The sequence below is a fragment of the Manis pentadactyla genome, chromosome 6 (genome assembly GCF_030020395.1).
Source record: "Manis pentadactyla isolate mManPen7 chromosome 6, mManPen7.hap1, whole genome shotgun sequence".
NCBI lineage: Eukaryota > Metazoa > Chordata > Mammalia > Pholidota > Manidae > Manis > Manis pentadactyla.
The window spans coordinates 17,054,317-17,066,239 of record NC_080024.1 but is presented as its reverse complement, the minus strand read 5'-3'; the positions used below and the strand labels follow the sequence as shown (position 1 = coordinate 17,066,239).

Sequence of the window (11,923 nt, the reverse complement as noted above, 5' to 3'; positions counted from 1 at the left end):
TATGTACAATATCATGTAATCTGCAAACAGGGACAATTTGAGTTCTTCCTTGCCAATCTGGATGCCTTTTATTTCTTTATGTTGTCTGATTGACATGGCTGGGACCTCCAGAACTATGATAAATAAAAGTGGGGAGAGTGGGCATCCTTGTCTTGTTTCTGATCTCAAAGGAAAAGCTTTCAGCTTCTCGCTGTTAAGTATAGTGTTGGCGGTGGGTTTATCATATATGGCCTTTATTATATTGAGGTACTTGCCCTCTATACCCATTTTGTTGAGAGTTTTTATCATGAATGGATGTTGAATTTTGTTGAATGCTTTTTCAGCATCTATGGAGATGATCATGTGGTTTTCGTCCTTCTTTTTGTTGATATGGTGGATGATGTTGATGGATTATCAAATGTTGTACCATCCTTGCATCCCTGGGATGAATACTACTTGATCATGATGGATGATCTTTTTGATATATTTTTGAATTTGGTTTGCTAATATTTTATTGAGTATTTTTGCATCTATGTTCATCAGGGACATTGGTCTGTAATTTTCTTTTTTTGTGGTGTCTTTGCCTGGTTATGGTATTAGAGTGATGTTGGCCTCATAGAATAAGTTTGGAAGTATTCCCTCCTCTTCTACTTTTTGTAAAACTTTAAGGAGGATGGGTATTAGGTCTTCACTAAAGGTAGTTTCTTATAAACATGCATCTACTGTATAATCTAGCAATTCTACTCCTAGGCGTATATCCAAGCATAATGAGTATTTGTCCACAAATATTGTGGTCATATAGTTTAATTATATATATTTTTTAAACCCCACATTGTTTTATGCAGCACATGCAGTGTTTAAAGAACTTAAACAGTCACATTAATATAAAAATTTTATATTGTATCCAAAAAATGTTGGCATAATTTTTTGATGGAATTGATAAGCACTTTGACTTTTCCTGATTTTTTTGTGATGTTTCCCTGGTGATAATACATTAACGAGTGACAGCAGCAGCTGAAGTGGTGACGAGAAGGGAAGCGGATGATGACGGGCGGTGCTGGAGCCCACTGTGCTCTTGTCTTTGCGATGCCTGAGACGGGGAGGGTGGAGACAGCCCGTGGGGCCCAGGGCAGCTCTGGGCGGCCTAATGCTGAGCATGAAGGCCTCAGAGGGCCGAGCCGGACTCCAGGACTATTCTGAGAACAGAAGAGCACTGAAGCCACGTCCCAGAAGGGAGGACTGAGGATGGGAGAAGCGACCTACTGATTGGACCTGCCCACCCTTCATCCACTTCAGCATGAATTTAAGGAAGAGAAAAGAGATTTGAAATCAGGCCTCCATGAAATTCCGGGAGCTGCGGACTCCACCTGCACCCCAACCTCCCGCTCTGTTCTGGTTCCAGAAGTTCAAGCCAGGTTCAACTCCCTCCCCTCCATTCCCTAAATAAGCACAACAGAATGGGTTTGAGTGAAAAATCCACTTTAATAATCCAGCTTCAGCTTAGGTGAGAACTTTCCCTCTCAAGTGCAAAAATCTTTCCAAGAGGCCTCAATCCACTAAGAGGTTACGGCTCAGAGAAGGGAGCAGCTCAAAGAAGCCCTGAAGTGGGAGGCAGCAGGGATCTGGAGTCAGCGGATTGCAGGGCGGTGCCCCTCTGCTCCCCTCCTGCCAACACAGGCCCCAGCAAGAAAAGCACTGCTGCTTCACCCGCATCTGACGGCTGCCCCAGTCCTCCCCTCCCTGTGCTCTCACTGTCCTCTGGGGGCTCATTGGGGTCCCTGAGCCTTCAGAAGACTGGGGACCGTTCTTTTCCTATGTGGCCACTTAGTGATAACCAGGGGGCCCCAGCAACCCATGCAGGCACGAGCGGGGGGAGCAGTCCAGTGGCCATGGTGATGGGTGGGGTGGGACCCACCTTGAAGAGGGTGAGGGTCTGGAGGACTCCTGTGGTGCAGGCTGTCTCCCGGATGGAGTGCATGGCCAGCTGGGGGCTGCCTAAATCCAGCACCCGCAGCCCCAGCCGAGAAGCCAGGATAGGTCCAATGGTGGTCCCACAGGGGGAGTCATTCCGGACCATGAGATCCTGAGAGGAGAGGTTCGGGAGCAACATGCAGTGCGCGCTAAGTCCGAGGAGGAGGGCACCTTAGAACGGCAGCGGCAGATGGTCCACTGCTACCCACTCCCCTCAGAGGATGTATGTGACCAGCATAAAATCAGAAAATCACTAAATGGCAGGGCCAAAGGACAGTGTATTCTGAATTGGTCCTACTCTCTCTGTCTGAGCTACCACCGCCCTAGTTCCAGCGGCCGTCACCTGGCCTCCCACAAAGAATCCTTTCTCCATGTAGCAGGCAGTGGGATTAAAAATAAAAAGTCTCCTTCAAGCCACCCTCTTGCTTTACACCCACTCTCCTCACCTCCCCACCACCATATAAACAACAAAAATCACATAATGGATTTAGTGTTTTAAAAAATACTTTCCAGTAGGAGCCACAACATAACCAAATCACCCTAGTTGATGAGGAAAAGTTCCAGTTCACAGAAGAATGGCAGCTAATAAATGTTCCAAGGATGAAATGTGGAAGGGATGAATTAGGGGGAGATATCGTTCAGTAAACTCTGGTGAAATTATTGACTTAGGCAAGGATTATCAATTGGTGTTATAACCATTAGGTGCCCAGATGATTACAGGTTAGTGTCCAGTCAGAGGAGGAAAACCCCCAAATGACAGAGGGATCAGAGAGCACCCCAATCCAGTGGTCAGTCTTATCATCGCTAAGGGTGGATCACCCAGATAACAGGGTCTGATGCAATGTAAAGGACACACCCACCATGACGTCTTCTGGCCAAAATGTTTAACCTGAATCCATCAAACCTTCAGATAGGAATTTTGGTTTATAGGAAGAAGAGGGGCTAGAGGCACCGGCTGAACACTACCATGAGGAAGTAACCAGACAAATCCAGAAAGTGAGATGGTACAAGGGATGATCAGCCTGGCTTCTTCAGGGCATTGTTATTTAAAAGGAAAAAAAGTGTGTGTGCGGGGGCTGTACTAGATTAAAAGACTTTTGAAGTGACATCAACCAGTGGTAACACGTGGTCCTGAAATGGATACTAAGGTAGGACAAACACCTGTAAAGAACATTTTGGGAATAACTGGGGAAAATTGAAAATGATCTGTACACTAGATGATACACAAGCTTATTGAAACAATATTTACTTAGAAAGAAAGGTGGAGAGTACTGAGTGAAAAAAGGTAGATTTCATTTAAAAAAAAAAAAAGTTAAGTATATGCACAGAGAAAAACCTGGAACAATATACAAAAATCATAGGGGATTAATGTTTATTTCCTCATTTCTATTTATATTTTCTAAACTATACATGTTCTGCTTTCTGCTGTAAGTTATAAAAGATCCCATTGTTTTCCCACTGCCTTAGGGGAAAATCCACACACCCTTCTATGGCCTAGGAGGGCTTCTCCACCTTTCCATTCCTGTCCTCAACCCTGGCTCTGTCTACCCCTAACAGGTGAAGCTCACTCCTGTCCCTCTGGGGCCCTGGCACGTGTTACCTCTGGCCAGGATGCTCTCCCCCCAGACTCGCCTATAGCTGCTTTTTTCTCAGTAGCTAAGTCTCAGCTCAAGTGTCACCTCCTCAGAGAGTCCTGAGAGTGACACAACTCAGCTAACATGGGGCAGGGTGGGTCTATGCAGCAGGCAGAGCCCTGAGCTGAGCTGGGCATCAGGATGCCAGGTCCTAATCCTGACTCACCTTGCTCTGCTTGTTTGCTGCATTTGTCCCTGGACCACCTGGACCTCAGTCCCTTCTCTCTTTCATGTTCTACCTGTGACTAGATGGGCCATTGTCAAGGCATAAAGGAAAATGAGCAGTAGGAGTTTCAGGCTCCCGAGCCCTGCATTTGCTCCAGGCTGTGTGAGAGACATGGTGTGTGGGAGAAGGGCAGGACTGACCCACTATGTGCCACAAGCACACTGTACCTTTGATCCTCACAGAAATCAAGCAGGACAGGCACACTACCAGCCCCACACAAGACCTGTACCCAAAACCTCACTCTATTAGGACCCCCTCCACCAAAGCCTGGTCTACCAGGCTCCCCAATCCCTAGGGGTCCATTTGCTTGTGCCCTTCCACCCTGTTCCCTCCATCATACCCGCCCAAGTAGGGCCCCCCCTCACCTGCAAAGGCACCCCCACTTTGCTGGCCACCTCTCGGATCAGGGCCTCTGAAACCGCATTTGAGGCATAGCGTTGCTTGCTGTTCACCTTGATCACAGGGCCCTAGGGAGAGGGAACCAGGAATCAAGGGTGAGGCAAAGATGTACGACAGGCCCAAAGGGAATGAGATGAGGCCCAGAGGCAGCCAGGCCTCTGAGTTCCTAAGGAGAACCAGGAGCAGCTCACCTTGTGGAATAAGGGCCGGTGGTTCTCCTCATGCTTGTCCCTGTAAGAGACAGATTGGAGGGCCAGGCCTGTCAACGCCCACCACCTCCCGCATGGCAGACATCACTAACGGACCATGCATACCCCCCAGCCTGGCAGGACCTCAGAGTCAGGCTAACTGGTGTCCAGGCTGCCTCTAGCAACAGATAGAAATAAGTTTGAGTGACAGAGCCTAATGAGCATACCTGGGTTAGGTACCACATGACTTTGACCGAGGTGGGCCTTGCAGCAGTCAGAAGGAAGTCCCCACTGAACTTCCCAGCAGTGTGAGGAAAAGGAAGGGGGAGAGGCCAGTGCCCAGGGCTGGGCCTACAGGCAGGTTACGTTTAGATCTCCAGCTGTGTGAGGACTGCGTGCCCAGCACGGTAGACTCACAGGTAGTTGGGGTGCACTGCATGCGCCATGTCTGCACTGATCATGTAGGACTTGGGTATGGCTTCTTCGAAGGCCGTCAGGTGCTGGGGTGAGGCTGAGATCCGCCGTAGCACCAGCTCTGTCAGCAGTGACTGTGCCCCCTGGGCGCTCTCGGATCCCACCTGGTGACAGCAGAGACCTGGCTCTGGGGGTCTATGCTCGGGCTTTAACTGGGAGCCAGGGAAAGGGGCCCAATGCCCGGACTGACCCAGGACCCCACTGAGCCAGTGGGTGAGGAAAATGGGGTTATGAAAACCTGATGGTGGGCTGGGGCCAAATCATTCCTCAGTGATCTCTGGGGCAGAAATGGTACTTTCTGGTGGGCTTCTCACACTGTCCCCTTCCTTCTCCCTGACCCTCACCTAGGACTCAGCCCAGGTGCCCAATATACTGCTCAATCTTCTTTTATGCATGTGACAAAGACTGCTATCTCTCCATGCTATGTTCTATAGCAGAACACCCAAGATGCAGCTAAGCACATGACTACCCAGCCAGAGATGATGTTCCTAGCTTCCTTTGCAACTAAACATGCCATGCTGCATTCAATGGCATGCATGCAGCAATCAATGCCACCTTTGGGTCATGCCCTGAAGAGTATGGGCATACACTCCCTCTTGGCCCTTTTCTTCCTTCCTACTAATTCTGTATAGACATGATGGCAGGAGCTGGACAGCTACCCTGGATCCTGAGATGCAAGCCACGTGTTCAGGATGGCAGACACCTGTCCTGAACTGTTAACTCTGACCTATGCAGTTATACGACAGAGAACTCTACATCTGTTCAAGCTCTGTCACAGCATCTACAACTGTGCCCCAACAGAAGCATGCATGGGGACCCACCAGGTGCTGAGCCCTGGAGCTATGAGGGTGAGAGGGCAGAGTCCCTGTTCTTGAGGAGCTTGCCACAAGGCACACAGAGACATGAGAGGCATGGTCATGCTAGAAGCAGATATATACCGGGCCACGGGGGACCAGTGCTCATGGAGAAAGGTGGTGGCTCCCTGTCTGGCTTCTGGAAGAGCCCTGGCTCATGGCAGGTATCTGGCACAAGCTGAGACTTCACACTGGGGACCTCCACAGAGTCCTCTATGTACCTCTTCGTTGTCGTAGAGGGCAATCATGCGTACATGGGGCTCCGTGGCCAGGGAGGCAGGGTTTGTGCAGGAATCAATCAAGGCCTGGTTTGGGGTGGGGAACAAGAGCATCATCGTCACCACTCCTTCTTCATAACTCAGCCCATCAATGCCCCAGAGGCTGCCTGCCTCTCCTAGTCCACCTGCCATCATGGCTGGAGTGAGGTGGGCTTGGGCTCTCACTGGCCCTCACCTCTCAGGGCACTGCCTGGCATGTTGGGGACCTTTTCAACTAGGAGGGGTCCTCACCTGCAGGGCACAGAAGCAGCTATGCAGGTTGTCTAGCCGAGGGGCAAAGATGAACTCCTCATAGGCACCACCCAGGACCTAGGAAGACAGGACAATCAGCCTGACCTTCAGGCCCTCGCCCAACTCACCTGCTTCTCCCTGCTCCCAAATGCCTGAGCTTGAGCGAACCTCCTCAGTTCCTTGTGCCACCTGCCCCTGACCTCTGGTTTGGGCACTATGATCCTACTGTGCAGGGCTGAATGGAGAATGTAGAGTGGGTCTGAGGGAGGGGAGTGGGGAGGCTGGGAGCTGAGGAAGGGGAGGGGGGAAGCCAACAGTTCCTGACCAGTTCCTAAGGGACAGGAAAAGGGAGGGGTTGAAGGTCACAAGAAAAGCTAAGAGAAACCCGGTGAGGAACAGAAACTTAGTGCACATTCAAACAGGACAGACCCGAAGACTTGGCAATCTACTGTTGGACACTGGGAGGGACACGAGGACACACTCCAGGAAAAGGGTGGCCACATCCAGGCCTCTTGCCCTCAGAGGTTCGGAACCAGTGTGGGTAAAAGCACACAGAGACCACCTGTGCAGACACTCCCGGGGACTCTGTGGGAAGGCTGATTCCCAGGCCCACTGCAGTCTGCAGCAGGGAAGCTGCCCTTTTGAGAACCGCTGCCCTGGAGGCAGAGGGGGATGGTGTCTGCTGGGAAGAACGGGATGGGAGTGACTGGGGGCCTGGCACAGATATGAGTGCTTGGCGGGGGCGGGGGTGGGGGTGAGTGCTGGGATCCCCGAGGTCCCCTCCCACAGGTCCTACAGCGTTCCTCACCGCAGGCTGTGTGTCCGCAAGGCAGAGCTCCATCTCCAAGATGTCCTCGGGACGCAGCCCCAGATGGGCACAGAGAAGGGACATGAGGACCGAGTGGTGCCGGTCATCCTGCAGGACCGGAGGACGCTTGGATGAGGATCTGCTCTCCCCGCTCTTCTCAGGGATCGGTGCCTTCCCCTGTGCTCACCCTCCCCTTCAGCAGGGGACCCTCTTACTGCAGCGTTGAGAGGCCCTGGCTCAGGAGTGCCCTTCTCCAGCTCCTCCTGGACAGCTGTGGCAAGAATGGGGACTCTGTGGGGAGAGATGAGGGGGGTGTGGGAGGGTGGCAGACACAGCAGGGGGGGGCACCCCCAAGCTCAGGCATCTCCTGATGGGGACTGCCCTTGCCCTTCCATTCCCAGCTCACTCCCCAAATGTTCAGGCATCAACTGGATTCCAAGAGTAGGACCTGATGTGACCACCATTAGGTAGTGTCCTCCTAGGTCCCCCTGAGGCCCCTTCCATGTCCCGGGCCACACCCCATCCCTCTTGGTCGCCACGGCGTTGCCCCAGTCTCACAAGTGCATCTCCATGTTGGGCCCAAAGTTCTCGTTGACATTTCGCTGCAGATGGATGGCCAGGTGTGGGATGCGAAGAATGGGCCGGTCCACGTGCACCAGCCGCTGCTCCAGCCGGCCTGAGGTAGAGCACTGTGGCCACTAGGCCAGGTCAGTCCAGGGCACCTCCCAACCACAACTGGTTAAAGGCCCCACTTAACCCACACTAGCCAAGGTAGTCTCTTACCCAACTGCCCCCACCCTGCTTCCCTGGGGGGCTCTCCACAGGTTCTCAGCACCCTGAAGGAAGGGAACAATCTCCAGGTAGCTGAAGCTCAGAACCTCCCAGGTCCAGCCCCAGTTCCTACCTTGACAATGACGCGTCCAGCCAAGGTCAGGTCACGGTCAAACCAGGTGCTCCAGATCCCACCCCCATAGGTCTCCACACCAACCTGCTGGAAGCCCACCTGGCTGCGCCGAGACCTCCGTTTCACCTGAGTGTGAAGACAGGGAATGAGGAGTCAGAGAACACCGAAGGGCGCTGGCTTGGAGGTGAGACAGACCATTCACAAGCAGAGTAACAAAGAACAAGTATTAGTGACAGAGAGCGCCCAAGGTGTGGGGGAAGGGGGCACAAGTCTTCCTCCCTGCTCCAGGGAACAGCGCCCCCAGTTTGTACCTTCCGGCTCTCTCTCACCCTGTACTTCCCCTGATGCCTCCCCTAGCCCAGCACAGCCCCAGTTCCTTACCCGGAGGCAGGGGCTGTCCGTGTGGGCCCCGATGAGGCTGAAACCATTGCCAGGAACATACTGGCCTCCCACAGCGAAAGCAATGATGGTAGAGGAGTTCCTGGTTAGGAAGTACTGGGGGCCGGAGGGAGAGTTTTGAGTTGTATTAGCCAGCCAGATGGCGCACAGGACTTTGAGCCCCAGCCTAGGGACCTGCCTCTCTGGCCCCAACCCACCCCTAGTTACTTTGCTCGCAGGTTTGATATCCCAGCTCTCCGCCTCCTTGAGTTCACGGAAGCCAGCCTGGAGGAGGCGGCTGCGGCACTCGGCTACAGCTGTAGGGAAAGAGACCTCTCACAGAGCTGAGCGCGGTAGGGGACACACCGGCCCCACCCGCTTCCCCTGTCCTGGTTACCTACCGTGGAAAGGAGAGGGGCTCCGGTTCACGAACTTGAGGAGTTCGCGGGCCGCGGCCTGCACCGCCTCCTTGCGAGCCCTGCCGGTCATGGCCACCTAGGCAGTAGGGCGCTCAGATTCCTGCAAGGTCTGGGACCCCTGGACTCCCCAGCCCCCAGCCCCGCGAAGTGCCGCCTCCAGGGCTCAGACCTCTCTGTCCGCCCTCCTGCCCACCCAGAGACGCGGATGCCGAGCCAAACCTCTCTCCGCTGAGAGCTTCGGGCTCCGGTCCAGTACTTGTCACAACCCTGCGGCGCTCCCAGCCCGGCTCGTCCAGGACGGCCCGCCCCTAACCCGAGTTTTGGCCCGGCCCCCTAAGCCCTACCTCACGTATCCCGGTCGGTTCCCAAACTCTGAGCTCCCAGGCGGGACCCTAATTCCGAGCCGGCTTTCACCAAGGCGCGACCCCGGCCCGAAGCGAAAGCCCCGTACTCCGGGGAGACCCCCACCTCCGCCCCACCCTCAGTCTCTCGGAGGCCGCCCCCTTCCAGCCCCAAGAAGGTCGGATCGTCCGGGGCCGGGCTTTTGGTTTCGCTTCGGGCGGGGCACGGCCCACCCCTCCTCGCGCGGTGGAGCCTGGGCGCCACCAAGGTCTGGGACCAGCATTCGAGCCGGGCGGGCGGTGCACGCCTACCTGCACGGCCCTACGCGTGAGCCCGCTGCCGCGCTCCCGGCCCGGGCGCTCGCCCCGCCCCACCCCTCGCTGTTTTGTCCCCTGCGGCGTAGGTGGCCCTCTGCCGCCCCGGAGGTGCTAGCACAGCCGCCGGCCGCCAACCGCCCGCCCCACCCCTTCCCCGGGTCGGAGAGTCGGAGAAAGTACTCCCCGCTAGCTCACCTGGTCCGATGGGTACTGTGCAGAGTGCTGTCTCTCCACAAGTTCTCTTGTGATAATAAAAGCAACGTGACTCATGTCCTTGGAGTGCTCACGAGCTTTATCTTCATGATAAAGCTTCCCACCTGCCCCATCAACTTTGTCCCCATTTTATACACAAACCGAAATACAGGGACGAGTAACCAGTCCAAGACAGTAAATGGCAGAGGTAGGGTTTGAACTCAGTTAATCTGATTCCAGAGGCCCGGACCAACCCACTCCTGGATCTTTTCTGGGGCTTTTTTGGTGCACTTTGGTAGTGCTCTGTTACAGGGAAGTCCCTGAGGGACAGAGAGGTTAATGACTTTTCCAAGATAACACAATTGTTTGGATGCACCTGGGATTTGACTCATATCTGTACTCTTTCCACTTAAAAACCACAGGAGAAAAACACTCCATTGTGTTTATGGAGACAATTCCAATATTCATATGTCAAGAGGGGTGAACAACAATTTAAAAAACCCTGGCACTTTGCCACCTATAGATTCTGATTGGGACTTTTGATGGCCCCTAGGTTCAAAATAGGTCCTAGCAACGAACCAAGGTGTTATCAACACTCGAAGGATTACAGGTCAAGGGAGCAACCAGACCTTTCATACTGGGATGGGATTGGTAGGCTGTGGGGGAGGTAGGGAATAGTTGGAAAGGTCCTGCAGCGCTCACTTCAAAGGAGTAGATATTGCAGGAGAGTGTTCAAGAATATACACACGAGGTGATGGGTTAAATTCATGGAATGCCCTAACCATTTATTGAAATGTCATTATATATATAAAGTTTCAGTGCTGAGTGGGCTGAGAGAACATTCCTTTCCTCTGAGGAGCCAGAGGCTGGCTACTGGGGAAGGGACATATTCAAGGACAGTGAAGACAGCTGAAAAGGGAGGAGGAGATTTAACCTAAAGAAAAATCTTTAATGTTCTTCTGATCCCCACAAACAGTACATGTTAATGTAAGAAATTCAAATAACAAAATGCATAACTTAGGAAGTGAAAGTAAATGTTTGATAAATTGAACATCCATCCATTCTTGATAAAAAAACCAAAGCAAAATCCCCTTAAGAAACCAGGATGAGAAAAGGTAAAGGCTAGCTGGCAGAAATCTAATGCAGATGTTAGTGGGAAAATATAGAAGTGTTCCTATTCAAATCAGAAGTAAGACACAGATAAGGTGTCACTGCTGGTAGTCAACGTGGAACAGCAGTCAAAGCAGTGCCACAAAGCAATTATATATACAGAAAAGAAAAATCTGTCATTATTTGTAGATTATATGATTACTTAGGACCTCAAAGAAATAAATGCGCAAGTTAGTAGAACCGGTAGAGGGGGTGGCATGATTTTAAAAATAATCAGCTTTCCTGTTAGATAACCAACTAGAAAATAAAACAGTACAAAGATCCTATTTACAAGAACAAGCAATACTATTAAACTCCTAGGAATTAACGTGAGAGGCCCAATCTTACTGTAATCAGGGAAGTTAAAAATGAGATACCATTTTTGATTTGTCAGGTAAGCAAAAGTGAAAAAGTGTTGGAGAAGGTGTGGGGTAATGCCTGTCTGTACACACAATTTCTGTAGTATAAACACTCCCCAGGGCTAGTTCCAAGCTGCCAGTATGGACTGAATGTGGAACTGGGAAGGGATGCACAAAAGCATACTATTGCATAGATTTCCACTGTATAGATATAATAGACATAAATAACTTCAAGAGCATAGATTTATAGTAAAATAGGAAGTGGTGATTTTTGAGTACTTATAATCTGTTTTAGCATAATACATTTAATCTTAAGCTTATATAATTTAATTTTTAAATGATTGCTATGTTTAACAATGAGATCACAAAAATCCTGGAAATTTGACAGTTAGTTCTTATGAGCTGGTCCAAGTGGGCTCTCACACACACCTTCACCCATGCTCTACATCTTTGTTCCTTGAAGTGTGATTTTTTGGCCAGCAGCATCTACAACATCTGGAAACTTTTTTGAAATGCAGAACCTCAGGGCTTACCCCAGACCTAACCAATCAGAGTCTGTATGTTAACAAGATCCTGAGATGATCTGAATGCACGTTAAAGTTTGGAACATGGTATTTTAGAGTACTATGTGGCAGCAAAAAAACGTGAGGTCAATCTTTATGTATCATTATAGAAAAAGTTCTAAATATATTGTTGAGTGAGAAAAAACCCATTTTCAAAATAGTATTTACAAGGCAAGAGCATTTAGGTAAAACATAATGAGATAAATTCCCAGAGTTTATATAAATACATATGCATGCACAGAAGCAGGATTGGAAGGA

At 51.2% G+C, this 11,923-nt stretch overlaps 1 protein-coding gene across 9 annotated transcripts; it reads right to left on the bottom strand.

The window, feature by feature from the left end:
• Window positions 1-1,441: 1,441 nt before the first annotated feature.
• On the bottom strand, window positions 1,442-9,456 carry DNPEP (aspartyl aminopeptidase). Of its 9 annotated transcripts, none has more exons than XM_057503505.1 (15): window positions 9,397-9,456; window positions 8,726-8,819; window positions 8,553-8,641; window positions 8,328-8,441; window positions 7,947-8,072; window positions 7,601-7,740; window positions 7,258-7,333; window positions 7,043-7,150; window positions 6,235-6,312; window positions 5,947-6,030; window positions 4,815-4,975; window positions 4,401-4,440; window positions 4,176-4,277; window positions 1,895-2,062; window positions 1,442-1,644 (listed from the first exon to the last, which is right to left on the bottom strand). In XM_057503505.1, exons 2-15 carry the CDS (start codon window positions 8,811-8,813, stop codon window positions 1,528-1,530), a joined length of 1,491 nt encoding a protein of 496 aa, XP_057359488.1. In that variant the 5' UTR covers window positions 8,814-8,819; window positions 9,397-9,456; the 3' UTR covers window positions 1,442-1,527. The 9 variants fall into 9 exon arrangements, with proteins under 9 accessions (XP_057359488.1, XP_036770375.2, XP_057359491.1 ...); XM_036914480.2 differs by having other exon boundaries at window positions 1,442-1,578; XM_057503508.1 differs by having other exon boundaries at window positions 7,601-7,731.
• Between the last annotated feature and the right edge of the window lie 2,467 nt (window positions 9,457-11,923).